Source organism: Barbus barbus (assembly GCF_936440315.1).
Source record: "Barbus barbus genome assembly, chromosome: 31".
Lineage (NCBI taxonomy): Eukaryota > Metazoa > Chordata > Actinopteri > Cypriniformes > Cyprinidae > Barbus > Barbus barbus.
The window spans coordinates 25,266,508-25,288,313 of record NC_136759.1 but is presented as its reverse complement, the minus strand read 5'-3'; the positions used below and the strand labels follow the sequence as shown (position 1 = coordinate 25,288,313).

The 21,806-nt window shown below is 37.2% G+C and overlaps 1 protein-coding gene across 1 annotated transcript in view; it reads left to right on the top strand.

The window, feature by feature from the left end:
* Positions 1-2,179: 2,179 nt before the first annotated feature.
* Positions 2,180-21,806, top strand: part of pgm2l1 (phosphoglucomutase 2-like 1) — a 33,331-nt gene continuing 13,704 nt past the window's right edge. The window contains exons 1-7 of the mRNA XM_079388019.1: positions 2,180-2,300; positions 5,987-6,529; positions 9,454-9,621; positions 11,867-11,973; positions 18,578-18,662; positions 18,850-18,933; positions 20,275-20,468. Coding sequence (XP_079244145.1) covers positions 6,428-6,529; positions 9,454-9,621; positions 11,867-11,973; positions 18,578-18,662; positions 18,850-18,933; positions 20,275-20,468 — 740 coding nt within the window. The 5' untranslated portion in view covers positions 2,180-2,300; positions 5,987-6,427. The remainder of the gene's footprint in view (positions 2,301-5,986; positions 6,530-9,453; positions 9,622-11,866; positions 11,974-18,577; positions 18,663-18,849; positions 18,934-20,274; positions 20,469-21,806) is intronic.

Sequence of the window (21,806 nt, the reverse complement as noted above, 5' to 3'; positions counted from 1 at the left end):
CTAGTTATTTCGTCTAGTTCATGTGTATTTATGGGTACACAGAGCAGTTGAGATAAATCAGGCAGGTTATTTGTGAATCTGTCTTTGGTGGCTGGAACAATAGTTCTGCCTGGACGAAAACGCGGAGCCATATAATTAATATCAGTAAAAATCAGTAAATTTGTTAATGTTTTTTAAATAAATCTGCGATTTCGGTTTCATTTTTAAAATTTTGTTCAAAATATCGTGATACGTATCGTATCGTGAACCCAGTATCGAGATATGTACCGCATCGTGACTTGGACATATCATTACACGCCTAATGTTTATATCTTCTAAGTGTGAATTTTGTCACTGGTTTGGAGCAAACTGACATACAGATACTAACATCCAAAAAACTTCCATTTTGATTTCATGGGACCTTTAAGGTTGGAATACACATCTTTTTGCCCAGATTTTTGCCCTGATTTACAGTCTGGACAAGTTGATGCTATTTGCTGATAGTCAGAGCCAGTCTGCAGTTTGGGAGATTTCACAGTAAAAACTAAAAAGCATTGTGTATGGTATATATTCCGATTTCTTAGCTCCATTCTATGATTCTACCCTGAATATATCAAAATTTCTTAACATCTTGAGGCCATTTGATATTATAACCTTTAATCTACATTCACAGCAACAAACCACGATGTACTGTTTGCCAGTTAGCTGCCCGCAAGAATATGTATAATACCTGGAGAAAGCTATCTGTTAGCATTCCCATTCATCTCAATAGCACTTACCCAAGAAATATGTGATTGGGTTGCTATGTTCTGCTGCCAGAATGTTTTGGGCAATTCAAGTGCTGTAAATTTCATGTGAATAAAGGTCACATTTACCATTGCTTTGCAAAATTTCATAGGCAAAATCCAATCAAAAAGTTTTCCGGTAAGGACAAAAGAGCTCACACTGATTTTGCTCATGCTCAAGTTGGTCAGGCAAATTTACCAAACTGACCAAGAGAAAGCTGCTGGAGTTGAAAGTGTAGAGTAGTGCTTCATACATCTCTACACTATTGACAATGAACAACAGACCTGTTCTTGCACTCAAAAATTTGTTACTGTGACCTCAATTTAATGTTGCTTTTTCCCCCACCAATATTTTTGTCTTTTCAGAAAGACACCCTATGGACACCCATCCGGAGCTGGGTAGTAACTGATTACGTGTAATCTGGATTGCATAATCAGATTCCAAAAGTACTTAGATTAAAATACATTTTAAAATAATCATAATCAGATTACGGTTACTTTTTTATTGATTACATATTATTGACACAATAGCATTAATTATTAATAATTTATTGATTCTCCCTAATTCTTTTTTTTCATCTTTTAAATTTTCCTTTCTAAAATAGCCTACTGCTTATTTACACTCAGAAAGTCCTCCAGTTTTGCAGACATTCACACAAAGAACAGTCACTAGATATATTTACACAGAAAATTGAAGAATACAAGGCTAAAAGTAATCTAAAAGTAATCAAGTCTGATTACCAAAAATGTGTAATGTAATAGATTACGTCACTAATTACAAGAGTTTAGCTCCAACCAGCTCCAACTCACACCTGCTTGGAGGTTTCTAGTGATCCTTAAAACCTTGATTAGCTGGATCAGGTGTGTTTGATTAGGGTTGGAGCTAAACCCATGCAGAGCTGTGGCCCTCCAGGAATTGAGTTTGAGACCAATACTGTAACAGATTGCAATTTGTGAGTAATCTACTCAACTCTGCACCTAAGTCCATTTCATGCTTTAAGTGCCCTCTAAAACACATGTGGGCAATGGACTGGGTTGATCTACTGTAGTACAGGATACAGGATACATTTTTGTGATACATTTTGGGGATGTTAAAAAAGTGAATTTCGCCAATGTTTAGAAGTACACTAGTACAATGCACTAACACTGTCTTAAATGCTCATTTAGCAATAGGTAACACTAGATACCACTGCACTCAATTTTAAATAATTATTATTTTATTAAAATATGCACTTATTCAGTCTTATATGCAGAAAAAGTGTCACATTCAATAATTAATTAAATTTTAATTTGTAATTTCATATTCATGATCTCTAGAATAGCAAACCACAGAACTATTAATCGGGGACTGGTTGAAAACATCGAGAAAAACAAAAACAAAAAAACTCAATTTCCCAGCATCCCCCATCTAACCCACCCTTGTGTTGTGACAGCAGTGAGTTTAGCTAAAGAGTTTGATGGTCACAGCTGTTCATATGCGACATAAAGCCACAGCAACACTCTTCCAGTGACAGAGGAACAGAGAAACACGTGTTTGTGTATGGGGGGTGCACCGTGCCATGGATTACCAACCAAAGTCGGCAGTCGTGTAGTTTTTACGTGTGAGAAGGAGTACGTCGCAACACAGACGCGTGACACCAACGCCGGAGAAGGAGTATGTCGCAACACAGACGCGTGACACCAACGCCGGAGAAGGAGTACGTCGCAACACAGACGCGTGACACCAACGCCGGAGAAGGAGTACTTTGCCACCACAATAAATTAGTATCTTACCCTCATGTGTTTTTTTCCCCAAGTTTTCTTACTTTCTTTATCAATCATTAACTTTTTTATTTTACTTTCCTGTGTTCTGATGACATTGACTATATCCTTGATACTAATTGTGTATTGCATACAAACTTGTATGTCATTGATGTCATCTCTGTACTTTTTACAAACATAATAATTAAAAAAATACTTCATTTGCATTCTCTTGGAGATTAATGACAAATTATACACCATCAAAGTCGCAATTTTATGTTATGTTCACAGCTATTTACAACAACTTCAAATATAAACACAATTAATAATTATAATCTATACACAAAATATTCTGGGATATGTCATTCTGAGTTTTTACTTTTGATGGTGGTAAGAATTTTAATTAACACAACTGACTATACAATGTGTGAATAGCCTACATTAGCTCACGACTATATGCAATATTCTTTTCAGGAGATTAAGTCATTTTAATAGCCTATTATTTTCAAGAAATCAACAATGGCAAAATATATGACAAAAATACTATTCTAATCACAAATTTCAAAACAATGCAGGTTCATTTTCAATTGTTTTAACTAGGGCTATCAGTAATGATTATTTTGTTAATCATCTGCTGAAGATTTTATTTATATATTTTTGGTAATTAAGATAAGTGAACAATATCTTTTAGTACCAATTAAATACATGTAATAAAGCGGCAATAATAATTGGTTGAAATAAAGTATCAAAATGTATAAACAATAAACTTACGTATTTTATGTATTATAAGAAATGCCAGCAGACGGCCTGACGATTGTTGTTAAACTTTACATCACCAGCAAACCATTGTTTATCTAATGATTAATTGCATTTACTCTGTAATGTTTGGCCACATATTTATGATAGAAATACTACAGCAACAGTTTAAAGTTTTATTTTGAAACCTTAACCATTTATTTATAAATATATTGATGCATTCTCATGTGTTGCTGGCTATGTTTTTAAGTTGCTACAAATAATTTCAACAGCACAAGTTTTGTCCGCATTCCCAAATGCAAGTTATTGTAGAAAAAAAGTACCAAGCATAGAATAAAATAATAGAAGGACCGTAAATGGTTTTGCCTCAAACTCAACTCTGTTGAACAGAACAGTACCAGAGGGTTAAAGGGATAGGATTGTTTATATTGTCCCAAACAAGTATTTCTTTTTTTTGCTTCTTTGGAAAATAAAAATTAAAAGGAGACTTATGGAAGACTTTTCCATGTCCCTCAAAAATATGATTATTGAGATTTCTTAAAATAAACAATGGTTCATTGCAGAGAAATTGTGAAAACTCTTGAAACCATTAATATTTACTGTACAGCTCAGCTGTACATATTTATGTTTTCTTGTGTTTTTTCCTATGTTTTTTTTTTTAAATTGTAAATTGATATTCTCCTTTTGATATTGATATTCAATGTAGGCTATTAGCCTATGGAAGTTTCATCATAACCTGCAGTTTTTTCTTGAACACAGTGTACCCATTTTCCTGTCTAATGTTTTCTCATTTTTCCAAAGGTACTAAATGTATAATCAAATCTAAGTAAATAATTGAATGTTCCTTTCTATTTCTGCTTGTTACTCTATTTACCAGCATTTCTTTGGATGTTATAAAACCATTTTTTCTTTCTGCCATCTACTTTTCACATTGTTTTATTAACTTCATCTCAGTCTTACCAATTTACTTTCATGCCTATATATATATAAAACTTTCCTTTGGCTACCTTTTCACATTTACCTGCCAATGAATACGTCCTTACTAACTCAAGAGATTGCATTACAGTAAAATAAAACGATTTGCTTTTAATAAAACAGTCATTAATACAATTTCTAGACAATTCTGAGCCAAACAGAACATGAAATAGATAATTAACTATTAATACTTGAATTAGGTGTTGAGGCAGTTATCAAGGTGTTGAGGGTTGCATGATAATTACAGACAGGTGTGTTGGAGCAGTGTTGGAGCTGAAGGCTGTAGTAGCTCTTCAGGAGCAGGGCTGGAGACCCCTTGTCTATACAAATTATGATCTTTTTGGTTATTTCTTTCACCCACTGTTGTAGTGCAGGAGGGGTTCCAATTCATGTTTTGGAGTCTGCACATTTTGTATCTCTCCCTTATCTGACATACACCTTTCAGCACTCTCTATTTTTCCACCATCAAATATTAGTGATTCACATTTCACAAACTTACATGTAAATGGACTATATAAAATTACACTGTCAATACACAAGTTACATAAATCAATGCATTTATTTCCATTCAAAGTTAATACAAATTAATAATATTAGACTAAAACGATTCCTTATATTATAGCTCCATCTAGTGGACAAGGTTAATATCCAAGCCTTCAGGTTGCTGTTGAAATTGCTGATGATTTAGAGCAGTGGCTTTCAATCCTGGAAATAAGGGAGACTTGCAAAATGTGCAGAGCGGTGGGTCCCCAGGACCAGGATTGAAAACCACTGATTTAGAGCAGTGGTTATAATGCCAAAATACAATTATAATAGTTCAGGAGGAGAACAGCAAATTCTAAACCAGGAGTTCTCAACTGATTAGGGTTGGAGCTAAACTCTGCAGGAAAGTGGACCTTGAAGACCATAGCTGACAACCCCTGGTTCAGAATTTGCTGTTCTCCTCCTGAGCATCAGAAATTCATACATCTATTATAACTGCTCCTCTTTTTGGTCAGAAGTTACCATGTTAGTATTAATTTGTTGTAACAAATTTAATAATAATAATAATCATAAAAATCCTTTCTACCATCAACTTTTTACTGTTTCACTTTTTGTAAACTCTTATTTTCCAAAATAGATAAGCTATATACATGAAACCAAGAATGTTTTCCCAGAATAACTTGTTCTGCACCACATTTAATGTTGAAGAAAATGTTAAAAGACTTAAAGAAAATTCAGGCAAGATCACGAAGGAACAAAAAAGAAAGAAAAATTAGGGCCATAGCATCCAACTTAAAATAATGCCTTTAATGTTCAAAACATGTTTAATTTATTCACTTCAACACTAACATAACAGCCAATACACACACACACACATACATAATACATGAAATAAATGTAGAATTCTTATGGATTATTGTCACTTGTTAGTTAACCAATTACTGTAAAATCTGTATGTATCAGGCGTCATGGAATGCGACGTACATAGAGACGACGTATGTATCAGGCGTCATGGAATGCGACGTACATAGTTCAGACGTACCAATCACACGTCATTTTTTATGTAAATTTCTCACGTACGCCGCCGTCACGTCGCCGCCTAAGATTGGTTCTACAGTGACGTCGCCGTGACGTCGCCGCGGGACTATCGTCTGCCCTCCCTATCAATCCCATTCAAAATTTGACACGGTCTGACGGCGACGGAAGGGTAGACTGCTCCTTCTCCTTCTCCTGCTGAGCCTTAGAACGGCACGGCCTGCCCCTCATAGTTTGTGACGTGACGTGCGTAAATAAGGGAACTGCTCACCAACAAACGCGCATCTAGGCTAAATCCACCGATGCTAACTGCATGTGGCTCACCGGCTGAGGAAGTGTGTTAGCTTTTAAGTAAACTAATCCAGCTGCAGTGCATTTAATGTTAAATTATTTCTGTAGTCGTCAGAAAATGTAGTGTTTAAAAAGATGTCATGTGGTCTGTGAGCATGGATGAGACGCGAAGTACAACAGTAAGTTAGCTATTTTGATGCGCTTTTAGTGAGAAGTTGAGGGTCTGTCTCGCCTTTCGTCTGTGACCTATTTGAATGGTGACGTCACGCCGTTAATCTTTAATTTCCGAGCACGCTGTGCGCAAAAACACTCAGTCCCACCGGTGGGAAGCAGCTGGATTAGAAGGTGGTGTCTGAACTCACCCGTCTGGTTCTACCGCTATAATGGGGTCTAATGGAGACCTCAACGCAAACTCACAATGTCTCAGCAGCACTGGGGACCCGGTCCTGGACGAAGCAGTCAATCAGTGGATGTCCTGGGATAAGGTGAGAATATAACCGGGTCTAAAGATTCTCACACTGACATCATGACGTGTGTGTGTGTGTGTGTGTGTGTGTGTGACCATGCTGGCAACCCTTGCCATTGTCAGTGGTTTTATGAATAGTTTTAATAACGTTCATATGTTGTTTGTCTTTATCAGACTGTGCTCATGCATTTTTAAATGCAGCATCTGTTGAGAAATTAAATACATTTGTTTTTATGTTGTCATGGCCCTAAAGTGCAATGTTTAGAGAGAGAAACCCTCCGAAACGTTCAGTATCACATTGCATTTCACTGCATTGCAGTGCCAACTTCAGTCATTCACATGTTTTGGCTGTGGTGGTACAGTGATGATATCAGACGATGATACCAGTAATTTGATATGTACCATGTTGATACAATGGCTTTTGTACCATAGTAGTACCACAGTATTCCTGGAGGTACCCAGGTAAATAACATGGCCCATGAATTTTAGTATCATGAAATATATGAAAGCAACAAGGTATATGAATCTGATTCCATTGCCCAGTACTCTTTTGTAATGGATGGTCCTACCATGGTATTTCCACTCTTACAAAAAGTACTGGTCTAGTCGGTACAGGACATGGCACAGCAGATTTCCAGTACTAAAGATGATGGTATGCCATCACCATGTTTTTGCTATGTCAATAGGGGTTTGTCTGGTCATTGTAACAGCTATTTTACCGCTATTTTCAGAATTTACATATTGTATTGTAAGGATATTAGTACAGTTTGCAGCTCTCTTTTCAGTTTTTGTTGCACAGGCAAATTTAATATGTCACATGTCTGGCTGACCTCATCTTGCAAATGTCAGACTCCACCAGGACTGGATGACTGGTGTATATAGAAGTACACTAGAGCAACCAGCTGGCAGTTAATAAAAAAACAATAGCTCAGCAAAAATAGTCGGAAAGTGGCATTTCCCTTCATTGTATGTTTAAGTGGTAGGCCTGCTTTTACTGATTATGTACTTTTAATGCTATTTAAACATTCTTAGGTGGCTCAGCTAGCTTACATGTTTGGATTAATCAGAAGTGCAGAGATAAGCTTTCAGCAACGGAAAAAAAATAATTATTTTTCCATCCTGACTGTATTAAAAAAAAAAAAAAGAGCCCTGCATTTCAGCCCGGGCCCAGTGGGCCCCAACTTTTTTACGTCCCTAGGGCCGGGCTTCAGGCCAGTTTTCACGTCATAGTTCAGACGCGGGCTGGGCCTCGGGCCTGTTTTAGGCTTCTCCTTATTTTTATGTTTTAGACATCCATCAAAAAAAATTGCCGTCCTGGTGGAAACAATGCGAATCCGTGCCGTGACTGTCGAGAGCGGCTCGACGGTGTTTAGTGTCCCGCAGCAGCAGCGAGTGCCGTCACCACAGATGAAGAGTTCTGCGTTCAAATAAACGCAATAAAGCTTGCCGTAAAGCCCCAGCAAAAGTAATTACCATGAATGTGTCCGGGGGAAATAGTAAGGAGATATTTGAATTATTTACTAATAAACAAGTGTTTTCTGTGTCTGTGTCGCAAAGATGAAGATGATGATCCTGACTCGCCATCTCCTCATTAGACGCGCCTTTAGAGAGAAGTGCATCTTCACGGATTATGATTATAATGAAAGAGTTTTTGTGCTCGATTTGATTTATTTCGTTAAGTAGTAATTCCCTTTCCCCTTTAATTTAAAGCTTTCTATAGATATATTTATCATGTCAGTGAGGCATGTATTCGCTCCGCTTCGGTTCATTTTTGTGAATTCAAGTGCTCCTGTTCTTTTTTTTTTTTTTTTTTTTTTTTTTATAAAAGAATGTTTTGTTGATATTGTGAGTGCACACAAATAAAAGTAGACCCTTTACAGTTCCGAATGATTTATTACTCTTACCTTTTATGAGCAAAAATTACGGTGTAGGCCTATTTTAAGTTGTGTCCATTGAAAAAAATGCAATTGATTGCGCTGGTGCCTCCATGTCCTGCGCTTTAGCTTCCACTCTCAGCACAAACTATAGGATACATCGCACATTTATCTAGGTTTAACATTTAAACATTGTTATATGCTTGAACTGTTTTAGTATATCTATAGATGCTACTTTAGAGAAGTCGTGATGATTTGAGAAGGCTAAATTGATCAAACATAACGCTTGGTCGTTACTTTAAGAAAGAAAAAAACACTTGTTCCAAACGGTTTTCTAAATAACCTTTTTAGTAAAAGAAAAAAAAAACTAAATATCACTTTGCCATTACATAAAAAACTGAATTATTTTAATAGCTGAAACTTGAGCCATTTTGTGAAAAGGGAAAAAAAAGATGTGCTGGGGTCGGACTTGGGCCAGTAATTCTGATAAGCTCTCGTACACGGGCCGGGCTAGGGCCTGAGCATCTCGGGCCAGGGCCGGGCTAGGGCCTGAATTTGAGGCCCGTGCAGGGCTCTAAGATACATTACAGCTGACTCATTGCTGAACCTGGCATACTAAAGCAAATGCTGGGAAGAGTGTCTGGTGCTGCCCTCTTTTTTCACTTTTTAGATGTGAGAACATTATTGATTTTTGATCTGATCAATAACTTACTATTTGCAATGGTCTGCGGTGTCCCAGAATCATGTTTGTCCTTAAAATTCCCTCCAAGTTAGACTTCTGTATTTTACTGTTATGTGTGGGTTGGTTAGGGTTGTTGGTTGATTTGCGTGAATGAATGAATGAGTGAAAGAAATGCAGATTAATTAGACAAATGATTGCATATCAATATAGCTGGGAAAAGTCCCCCAAATGAAGCCGTTTGGGTTCTATGTTGGGACCCCAAATGAATAAAGACTTGGGGGCGATTTTATGCATGGGTTCAGGGTTGTTACTATTAATTAATTAATTTCAAAACATTATTTTTTTAACTGAAATTTAAGTTGACAACACTAGCTTTTGTCTCTTTAGAATCCTCAGACATGGAAGCAGATGGAGTCTCTGGTGCAAGAGGGTGGTGTGGTGGAGCTGAGAAGGAGGTTGTGCTCCAGGATGACGTTTGGAACGGCTGGATTGAGAGCGGAAATGGGTGCAGGGTTTGCTTGCATCAATGACCTAACTGTCATCCAGTCTACACAGGTTAGTCCAGGTTAGCAGTATGCACAACCCTCTACAGTTGGAGTAAATCACTCGCATTTGCGAGTAAATCTTCATTCTGGGTGACTAAATGACATCTAATATTAGCCACTGGCTAATAAATTCTCCCGATTTTACTCGCCAGTGTGTGAGTTGGAGGCTAAGAGGCTAAGTGACTGAGCGCTCCAGAGTTTCACTCTCCATCAAGTAGGGTGACCAGACGTCCCGAAAAATTCGGGACAGTCCCGAAATCTAAGCTGCTGTCCCGAATCCCGCTCTAATTGTCCCGAAAATTATACTGAAGCAAAATCTTAAATAGTTATTGTCTGATAAAACATAAAAAACTGTCCGTGGAGCGAGGTTGAGTCATCCTGCAGCCTGGCAACCAGCCCCCGCCGGCTGCTCATTGGCTGCAGCATCTTGGTTTATTTTTTTTGGTTCATTAACTTCAGTTTGAAGTATAAAACTAGCCTAACGTTACTTCTATATTATATAAAATTATATGTATATGTAGGCTACTTATATTAATAAAAACATGATTGGTTCAGTCACTTTCGTTTGAAATTCATTATCTTTATTATTCATTATTCATTACCCCCCACCCCCCACCCCCCCGTCCCGAATTTCAAACAATCTTATCTGGTCACCCTACCATCAAGCGATCTGTGCTATTTTTCAGCTCATCTCAATGGATGTGCAGAGCACCTGTATTTGACGTACCATAAACATTAGTGTGAAGGCTTTGCTTTTTTCTCACATTCAAAGAGCGAGAGAGTCTTGCATACCATGCAGAATTGACGCGCTACATGTAAACGATATTCTTTGTTGTATTTTCATGTCAAAATAACAGCGTTCCTTTGGAATTCTTCAGCTTTTAAGAACTGCCGGATTCTCCTTGTAGTGGGCGGAACTAATGCGCAAACGACAATCTCATTGGCTGGTGCTCACCTATTATCATCCCTGTTTTGATTTCAGCGAATCAGTTCGAGCAAACATAGACAACGTGATTAATATTTATTAATCTTTAATCCCTTTTACGTTTTATATTGCTATTAGTAGTGCAATTCATAATATTATTCTTATCAGTATTATTGTCCATAATTCATTCATATAGTGATATAGCAAGAATGTATCACAGAATAATGACAATATCGATGTCTCTTTAGTGTAGTCATGGAATTTCAGATTTTACCATTGAAATGCTGTTTTTTAACACTAGTATATATGTATATCTCCATGTTGATAGGCATTGTTGGTATGAAAATTAAATGATTGGACAAAATGGCTAACCATCCCAATAATTGATTATTTGATTATAATTAAGTTAAGTACTTCTCAATGAAAACAAAAATGGGTATTGCCAATTAAGGACAGGTAATTAAGCACACAAGTGTCACTCATTCAGAATAGGAGGATCCCCTATGTGAGGTAATTTGGAAGCCAAGTTAGCCAAGCCTCCACAGACAGGGTGTGTCCTGAGCGAGATCCCGTTCACGGTCTAAAAATGTGTGCTGAATCTATTGAGATTTTCACATCAACCAGTAATTTTATTTCTGGTAATCTGCGTTAAAAAATTCTGGACAGAATGGTGTGCGGTTTAGGACTGGCTTGAATATAGTCCCACCATTGATCAGGGTTTTTATTTCATGTGTCCGCTGGGCATTTGATGGCAACAAGTCCAAAATGGGCACATTTCAAGTGACTGGATTTGGCAACTAGAAAAAAATCAGAAAAGCTGCATGCACATTTCTGGTTATCATCGCCAGAAGTGATGATCTCAAATCAGAAGTGAACAAAGTTCAAAGAGCTAGTCCACAGTCTATTAAACGTTGGCAACCCCTTTAAGTTATTTTTGTCTGTGCTGATATTGACGGCTTTGATGCTGTGCAATAAGATAAGACATTGTTTTGATAATTATATTCATGAAGACTTTAAATTTACCCTGCCCTCCTTTCTTCCAAGCCCCAACCCCCCTACCTGCTTGCCTCTGTGCAACACAAGTAAACAAGATATACTTTATAATGAAATTGAGATGCATTTGTGAACAATGTCGAATGATGAGATAAACATCAGGTTAATATAGAGATGTGGCCAAGATGTTTTCATTACAAAAGTGTAGTAGTTGTAAGTCAAATCCACAAGCTTTTATCTTGTTTTGTTTGATTTATATCTTGAATATTTTTGGCAGTTACATATTGTCTTTTGATAACGATGATAACTCTGTTTTTTTTCTTCATTATTGTTGTAGGGGATGTACAAGTACTTAGCCAAATATGTCCCTGACCTGAAAACAAGAGGGCTGGTGGTCGGTTTTGACACTCGTGCCCAAACAAGTAGTGGCTGCACCAGTGAACGGTAACACTCTCCACTCCATTATATGAACTGTCTTTATCCAAATACACCTTCACAGTGTTTATAATCTGACATTTCATACATACATCAACAAAAAAGCATCTTCTTTCTTAATTAAAAGGAAAGGGAAGTGGTGTGGCCATGTATGGTGACCCATACTCAGAATTTGAGCTCTGCATTTAACCCATCCAAGTGTACACTCAGTAGTGAACATACACCCGGAGCAGTGGGCAGCCATTGCTGCAGCGCCCGGGGAGCAGTTGGGGGTTTGGTGCCTTGCTCAAGGGTCTCACCTCAGTCGTGGTATTGAGGGTGGAGAGAGTGTTGGTTATTCACTCCCCCCACCTACGACCTTCAGGTTACAAGTCCAACTCTCTATCCATTAGGCCACGACTGCCCCAATTATTAATTATTAAGGCTAGTGTTTTATCTTTTGATTTGTACATGCAAGTTTGTTGCACATACAAGAGTTTCAGAACTAGAAAATGGCATATGTACTAGGGATGCACCGATACCGATACTGGTATCGGGTCGATACTGAGCTCATGTACTCGTATTCGTTAAAATGCCCTGATACTAAACGCCGATACCACTCATGTGATCAGTGCCATATTCAGACAAAGAAACACCAACAACAGAAAAACGGACAGCAGAATGTAGTTATTAGAGATTAAGGATGTCTAAAAATGTACATGCAATGAATATAATGTTAAACATTCAGTATTAATGCCTGTATAGCTGATGTGAGCAAGCTGATAAGCAAAACACGCTGAGTGGATCCAGCACGCGGCGGCGCAAATGAGCGAGCTTGTCGAGTGAATATCCCTTTCTCACAGATATCACTGGAAAGTTTGTACTTCGGTCGGAAATGTCAAAAACGAGTAAGTAAAACAATGCACAAGTTACTTAACAGTAGGGAGAGAGAGATAGAGAGAGCGCGCGCGCACTTCTGTGGTGTGATCTTCTTTATTGATGTTCGCTCAGCACGCATCATTTGAATTAAAACTAAATAGTAAATGCATGATAACATATAGGGGCATTCATTCACTTTAAACATCATTTATTTTTAACCTTAAGCATTGAACACGAGTGAAACACAAGTGAAACTATCAGCCTGTGTGAAATGCGCTAGGCTGTTCTGTAATTGTCCCTTTCATCTGCTCTAAGTGCGCGCGCTGTGCGTGTTTTCCTTGCTTCATGCGTGTTTCTGCAATTATATGGCTTTGAAATCTAAATGTTTCAGATGAAAAAAAATAAAAATAAAATCTATATCTGAAAATGATTGATTTATAACGAGTGGTTCCCTGCATAATTACAGCAAAAAGCGTGGTTACAGCACTGAGCCGCTGCAATGGAGCAGCTCTAATGCTATTTAAGATGATGTACCATAGAGCAAATAAATAAATAAAAAATTAACAGTGAAAGTAACAAAAAATTGTAAATTACATTTTAATGGGCATAATTAAGTGCGAAAAATAACCGAAGGATATACAGTCAAACCAAAAATTATTCAGAGACCAGATATAATTTTTTATTTTTTTTACTAGTGGGTGCAGGACACTATAGTTAATTTAAGTAACTGAGGATAGCAAAATAAAGTAAACTGTGACAAATTATACCCAAAAATTCTTCATACAGTGGACTACCAGTAAAATTGATGCAAAAGTGAGACCAAAAATTATTCAGACCAAATAATGGAAAAAAAATTAAATTCAGGCTTTCATGAACCTGGTTGACAGCATGGCCAGGAGACTACAGGCTGCCATTAAGGCTAAGGGTGGCCCGACAAAGTATTGATAGTTGTGTAAATATTGTCATACCAACAGCTGTCTGAATAATTTTGATTGATTGATAGAAAGAAAGGTATTATCAAGCTAAATTTGTTCTGACACAGTTTAACTTGGAGTTCTTGTAATATTTTATTAGCATTTTCTAAACTATAGCGAATAAAATGTGAGAAATGTTGAAGGTGTCTGAATAAATTTTGGTTTGACAGTATCTATTTGATAAATGAAGTTAATCAACTAACATTTTACATACTCATTTGTTTTCTTTACCCAATATTCAAAAAATGTACAAATACAATAAAAGTATCGGTACTCGGTATCGGCAAGTACCAAAAATTTAAGTATCGGTATCGGGCGAGTACTGGAAAAAGTGGTATCGGTGCATCCCTAATATGTACCATCATGCCAAGCCTATTTAGTAGGTGAACAATTTCATTGTCTTTATCAGTTTTTAATTAAAGGTGTAGTTGCAAGACATGTAAATCTGTCTTGCTCTCCTACCCTGAAACCTGTTTTTTTCCCCTGTGGATCACAAAGGAGAAAGAAGTTTTGAACAAAAATGAGGCTGAGTAATTAAGTTTTAATTTGGGGGTAAACAAACGCTTTTAAACTTACTTGTACCCTAGTATATTTTTGGATTGTTGCGAAGAGAACTCGGTTGGAATTGAACATGGGTGTATCTAGTAGCAGACATTAGGGCTGTGACGGTCGCCATGACAACCGCGTGGTCTAATTGCCACCGGTAGAAGAGCACGCGATGTCACACATTATAACAAGCATAAAATATTTTTTTTGTATACAACGGTAATATTAGTAACAACTGTAATAGAATTTGGTATTTATAGCATGTAAAAATACTAATTCACAAATTACATCAAACGACATACACGGCGTTTCCTTTAGACTGGCGGGTTTGAGCGTGGCAAAATCGAGTTTATTCTACATTGAATCGGCAAATTAATTTTGTGTGTTGAGCGATGGATCTTGTTGGGAAACCAAATACCATATTGCAGATATGGAAACACTTTGGATTTGAGTTAAATGGGCGAGCACTTCAAATCTCGAGCCATCTACATTTGTAGACCTACAAGTGGCAAGTTCTCGTGATCGCAAATGCCCAACTGGTCAGGATAGTATTGGCGAGGCTTTCTCCAAACTGGCTAAATACAAAAGAGACAGCGATAAATGGAAGACACTAACAAGAAACGTGGCAACATATCTAGTTGTCGAAAACGCGCCACTCCGCGCTGTTGAGAAGCCTGCATTCAAAGAGATGCTGCATTTGTTCGACAAGCAATACAAACTTCCAAGTAAAAATCTTTTGTCTGACACGGTCATCCCACAGTTGTTTAATGAAACCAAGCAGACCGTCATCGCTGAACTGCAAGAAAGTGATTTCTTTTCCGCCACTACTGATATGCCACTATGACTCCGTTCATAAATCTGACTGTCCATTTTATAACTAAAGAATGGAAGCTGAAGAGCAGGTGCCTGCAAACTTTGTATTTCACCCCTGAAAGCCACACGGCTGATAATTTATCTGAAAACCTCCGCAGTGCAAAAAACCTGGCATGCATGATCACGGATAACAATGGCAATATTGTAGCCACTGTTAGGAAGTTGGGATGGCCATGGCTGAACCGTTTCGGCCATAATCTTAATCTGGCCGTCACAAATCCAATGGCAACTGAAAGGGGAGGACAGCCAGGGCCATGGGTTTGTGCCGAAATGTGGTGGCTGCATTCGCCCACAGTTGGCAGAAAAAGGAAAAACTAAGAGAAGAGCAAGAGGCCGTAAACTTACCAACACACAGTTTGATACTGGTAAATTGAAAGATTTGTAGTATTGTCAGTTACATTTCGGCAAAATAGAGGGATTAGATTTAGATCAGCCGAATCCATAATCTTTATTTATTTATTTTTTTTTTAAATAGACCATTAATTTAAAAACCTCTTATTTTGTTAAAAAACCTGTTTACATTCCAATAAAAAAACTTTATCAGTAAATTAAAATAAACAAATAAATAAATAGTTATTGAACAAAACAAAAAAAAAGTTCTTTTTTACATATAAATTAATTTAAAGTTTGAATTAATTAATTATAAAGCCAATTTTAATGAAAACAGTGACATATTTAATTTGATAGAAAGAGAAATGCCAGAATGGGAAATGCATAAATTTAAAGGTGCCATAGAATGCAATATTTTAAATTGTTCTCTGATATCTACATAGAAGATATGTGGCTTAGGTAAGGGCAAAAAAATCTCCAGAAACGGTTTTTCATTCCCATTTACAAGCTAGGATTTGTCCCTAGAATGAAATGGTCTGTTATTACCTTATTTGGAAGTGTCATGGATAATGTTGAGCTCTGCTCTGATTGGCTGTTTCACAGTGAGGCTCATTTGAGTAGCTCACACAGCAGGAAGGAAACACAGGGAAAATATGTGTAATGTAACAGGCTACCGCTAGCAAGGAGCTAACCATGTCCCTTAAGTGGCTCGCGTTATTTTATTAGAACGTGTTATTTGCTTTCCGTGCCTTTCTGAATACTGACACCAACCTTCACACCACTTCACATCCCCTGCACAGCCTGGAACATAACATTTATTTCCATGATCTGTCTTTTTCGCTGTTGTCCTCGCTTGTTTCTTCACAATACCTGCAGAACTTCTGATGATTCTGCTGTGCAGGTTCGGCTGGCATAGAACATGGGCGGGTTTATGCAAATGTTGGGGGCGTAACTATTAGTGATCCCGACTCTAACGTCACAGTCGGTGTTATGTTCTGATTCGCCTATTTTTCAGTGGTCTTTTGCATTCACCAGATTTACATAAGGAGGAGGAAACAATGGCGTTTGAGGCTCACGGTGTGTCATTTCCATGTACAGAACTGTTATTATTCAACTATTCAAATACAGTTTCCATTCTATGGCACCTTTAAGAAAACGAAATGTAGGATATAGCCTAGGCCTATATGATGCGATAAAAATACTGATCATTTTAATTTGCGTCTATACTCTAAACACTCTAAACAACAACAAAAACGTTTCGTAATTTTGTATTCTGTTGTACGCTTCGCTACGCCAGGATTGTCCCACGCGATGGGGAAGCAAGGAAAAAACAATCCAGAGAGTTTTGGAGCAAGCCAACGCAATTAAAAGAGTGCTGGATGACCGACGGTATCAACACCTTAACCTGACATGGCAGGACATAGCAATGCTTGAGTCGATAAATGCAGCACTCAAGCCAGGTTCGGAATTTACAGATTTTTATCAAATGAGTTATTACTGCATCGTCAGTTAAACCTATGTTGAGGCTGCAATGATCTCCTGGAACCTACGCCATAAGATAGTGAGTTAACAAAAAACCTCAAAGAAAAGATGTTCGCTGTCTTGGATGATAAATGTAAAGCCGAAGAAGGGAAAAAATTCCTATCGAAAGCAACTACTATGGATCGAACTCATCGAAGAGATCATGCAAAGATCAGTGCAGACAACACTCAAACTGAGAAGTCACTGGATTCAGCGGAAGGAACCAGCGTCGCACCTGCTGTCAAGAAAATGAATCTCAGACAGCTACTTGGGAAAAGAAAAGCCAAGGCCGCAATTCCTATCCCAAAGAGACCGCGTGCAGACGAGGAGTTAACGCGCTATTCAAAAGAGGATGCTAGCGATGTTCCACCACCAAGCAAGCGGGTCAATGAAGCAAGATACCCTCTCCTAGCCACGGTTGCTAAAAAGTATTTATGCATTTGTGCAACGAGCACACCATCTGAACGAGTGTTCAGTGTGACTGGAAACATCGTAACACCAATGAGGCCCTCCCTTAAGCCGTACAATGTCAACATTTTAGTTTTTCTTTCAAAGAATTTAAAATCTGTACAGAAACGCCAAGGTATGCTTAATACATTTGTTCACGTTCTAATTGTTATCACTCCTACACAGATTTTCCAGCCTGTGATTGAAGTTTTTACAAATTTTTGCAACGAATGTTTTAATATTTAACTTTATTTAACTGTATTTACTTATTTCATATTGATTTTAATGTTTTGCAGGCTGTGTATTCAGGGAGTGCTAAAATAAACATGCACATTTGTTAATAATATTTGAGCCTCATTTATTATTATTATTATTATTTTTTTTATTTATACAGCTATATATAATTTAATATACCCCCCAACACCGCGTCACAGACGGTAGTTGGTCCATTACCACCGCGGTAGTAAAAATCTGCCACCGTCACAGACATCTCATGGTTGCACTTTGTTTTGTGTGCTTGCTCAGGAATGTACTGGATAATATAAGGTAACTACATGGGTCAGGTTTAGGGGTAGGTTCGGCGTTAGTACCTAGTTGTTACCCAGTTATTGTATTGTTTTACTGTAATACGTTTAGTATATACATGTGGAACAGGACTGTAAAAATGAAGAGCTATCCATCCACCAGCAAAACAGCCTGTTGTGGACAAGAGCAGTAAGAAAAAGTTAGAGAAAACATTCTCGCTTCCTGCACTGAACAATAGTGCTGCATTCAGGCACGTGCTGAGCCCATTCATCAATTTTATTCTCTATGCAATGAAAGAACATTTTTAGAGTCGTAAGAACAATAGCGTTAGAGGTTGCTGTTAAATTCTTTCACTCACCCACTCTGACATTTTTGCGTTTCAACATTAACTTAACTGCATATATATATGAAAATGCAGTTAAGGTCATATTAAAATGCATATATACATGCAGTAAGACACAAACTTTGAATTATGTAAACATCTCATTCAGAATCATGGTCGCATGTGTAACTAAAAATATGAATTTTTTTCTCTACAGGCTGGCAAGGTTGACTGCCGCTGTTATGCTTTGTAAAGATATCCCTGTCTATCTATTCTCTACATATGTGCCTACCCCATTTGTGGTAAGACAATGTTATTGATCGATCATAATAATAGTTTATTATTATTATTATTATGTGTTTAAATTACAGTAGTAGAAGAACTAAAATATCCTTCTCAACAAAGATATTATTTGGGAACAATGATAATGATGAAAGTAGAGCTTCTGTGGGATCCTGTGAATTGTTTTTCCATCTTTTTGCCCTCCAGCCATACGCTGTGATGAAGTATGGAGCTGCAGCTGGAGTCATGATCACTGCATCTCATAACAGAAAAGAGGACAATGGATACAAGGTGAGCATCTGCTAATCCTATTTTGTAGTGAATTTATTTATAAAACTAAAATTATAAACCGTTTTCAGTTATCAAGTCCATTCCTGCTGCATCACAGTAAGACAATACACTTTAGCTAAAAAGACAAATGAAAGATAAGTGTAAAATATAACGACTAATAATGACAATTCTGTCATAATTTTGTCACCCTGAAGTTGTTCCAAACGAACACAAAATAATATATTTTCAAGAACGATGGTAAGTGGTTTAGTCAGTGGACGTAAAAATCACTTTCCTAAAAATGATCATCTTTGTGTTCTGCAGAAGAACGAAAGTCATACAGGTTTGGAATGACACGGGTGAGTAAATTATTACAGAATTAGGACTATTGTGTAGGTTTATTTTCTACATGTATTCTTCTCATTAAAAGTTATCTGGGTGGATAACCAGCGATGCACGAAAGTCTTTCAGTCTGGTTCTCATGAGAGCACCTGGAGATTTTTGTGATGGTGTGACTGATTAAAAATAATTAATTACATTATTTTAATAAAACAAACAAAATAAAAGTACAATACTATTATATTTTGCAATAAAAAATGTTAAATAAAAATGTACACTTAAAACATACAGTGCTAATATTTACAATAATTTAATTTCTTTTTTACTTTATACCCCATTACATCATTTTGAAACCTGAAATCAGCAAGCCTTTATTTTAATGGGTTGCCGGCAAGTAAGTATATGGGCTTTCACTTTTAGCTTTGTCGAGTGAAGCATGTCAGTGAATAAAATGTCACAGTTTCATGTTTTTCTCTGAAACCTGTAGTGCATAGCTTAGATTTATGCTTTCAGTTTGAATGGAAATCTTATACAGTATTACAGTTAGTCAATCTAAAACGGTGATTGTGCATTAACAGCTGGCAATGCAAATGAGAGGAACCCACCTCACAAATGTTTAAATATGCCTCCTCCATTTTCAAAAATGAAATTCAGGCCCTGAATGAATGTCTGTAAAAATCCTGAATGGAGCATCACTATAAATAATTCTACATGATAAAAAGAAGGCTTCAAAAAGACCAGTATCGGTGATCGTATCAACAGATACAGCTTCCTGTGGTCAGTGATCGGCTCAAAATCCTGTTCGGAGCACCGCTAGTTGCTGCAGGGGGCTGTAAATACACGAAGGTTAATAGCACTGATATTTTAAGAGAAAAACAGTAACAAAAGCAAACACTAATATAATAACAACAATTATTGTTATTATTGTCTTTAAATAAAAGTATGTGTTGTGTATACAGTACATCAGAACAGTGAGTCGAAGATGTTCAATTAATCTTTTTCAACTTTGTGAATTTTCTGTAGGTTTACTGGCACAATGGTGCACAGATCTCCTCTCCACATGATAAAGAGATCTTGCGTTGCATTGAGGAGAGTAGTGAACCCTGGCCCGAGTCCTGGAATGAGGGTCTAGTTGAAAGCAGCCCCTTACGGAGAGACCCACTGGAGGATGTCTGCCGCTGGTACATGGAAGAGCTAAACACTATCTGCTTCCACAGGTGCAGTCTCTCACCTGTACTAAGAGAAAGTACTATTAGTCTTAATAAACTGTACATTTATATATAAATAAAGGTGCCAGGAAGAAACAATGATGTAAACAAACCACTTTTGTTTTCCCAAGAAAAATCTTGGAAGTATGAAGTAGGGATGTAACGATATTATCAATATTGTCACATGGCGATATAAAACAGTAGATCTTTCGGGCAAAAAGTGTAGTTTTTAAAGGGGTCATATGATGCGATTTCAAGTTTTCCTTTCTCTTTGGAGTGTTACAAGCTGTTTGTTCATAGATAAGATCCCTGAAGTTGAAAGACTGAAGTCTCAAAACCAAAGAGATATTCTTTATAAACGTTAAGACTCTGCCACACCTCCCTAAAACGGCTCATTCAAACATGCATAACACATGAAGATTTGCATAACACCGCCCAAACGCAATAAAAGAAGGTGGAACTATTATTCTCACTGTAGTGGTGGAAATTTTGATTCTTTCCAGAGACTCGTTCATTTTTCGTTCGTTCACCAAAATGATTCGTTCAGATTCGTTCACTAACTCGTTCAGTGACCATTTTTCCATATTACACAAATACGTCAGCATGTGCGGCAAAATGTGTTGTTCAACTAACGTATTTACTTGTTACAAAATAAAAACCGATTTGGCTTCATTAAAAAGTGTGCCCTTCTCATTAAATGAATAAAATAAGTCTAAATAAGTGATCAAAGTCATTACTCTTTTTATCTTTTAAATTACACTCTTTTCGGATGACCAATGCACAAGTGTTTTTTTATTTGTTTGCATACTAGGCTAGTTAACATTTAATTGTTTAGGCAGAGATTTACACGTTCAAATCTGAGATTGTTAAACGAGGAGTTATTCTGTATGTAAAATATGAATATAAACAAGCGTGCACAGTACGGATACCTGTGCTTTGCATCCGCTTTCTGCTGATTGATGAACTAGATTGACAGAATGGCCGACCTACCCGGTCAACGAACTGGGTATAGCTACCAGTTCGTTCAATTCGTTCACGAACGGGAGATCTCTCTCTCGTTCTGGCTCTTTTGAGTCTGAACGAGAGAGAGATCTCCCGTTCGTGAACGAATTGAACGAACTGGTAGCTATACACAGTTCGTTGACCGGGAGTCACGTGACGCAAATGAGATGGGATGACGTGACGCAAATAATCAATACTGCCATATTTTTTTATGTTTCACAGTTTTTAAACAAACAAAAGTGCATGACATGACTAACATAATGAAATATTTTTTTATTTAAAAGTATGTAACTGTTCAAACATAAAACAACAATAATATAAATAAATAAAACAAAATGATAAATA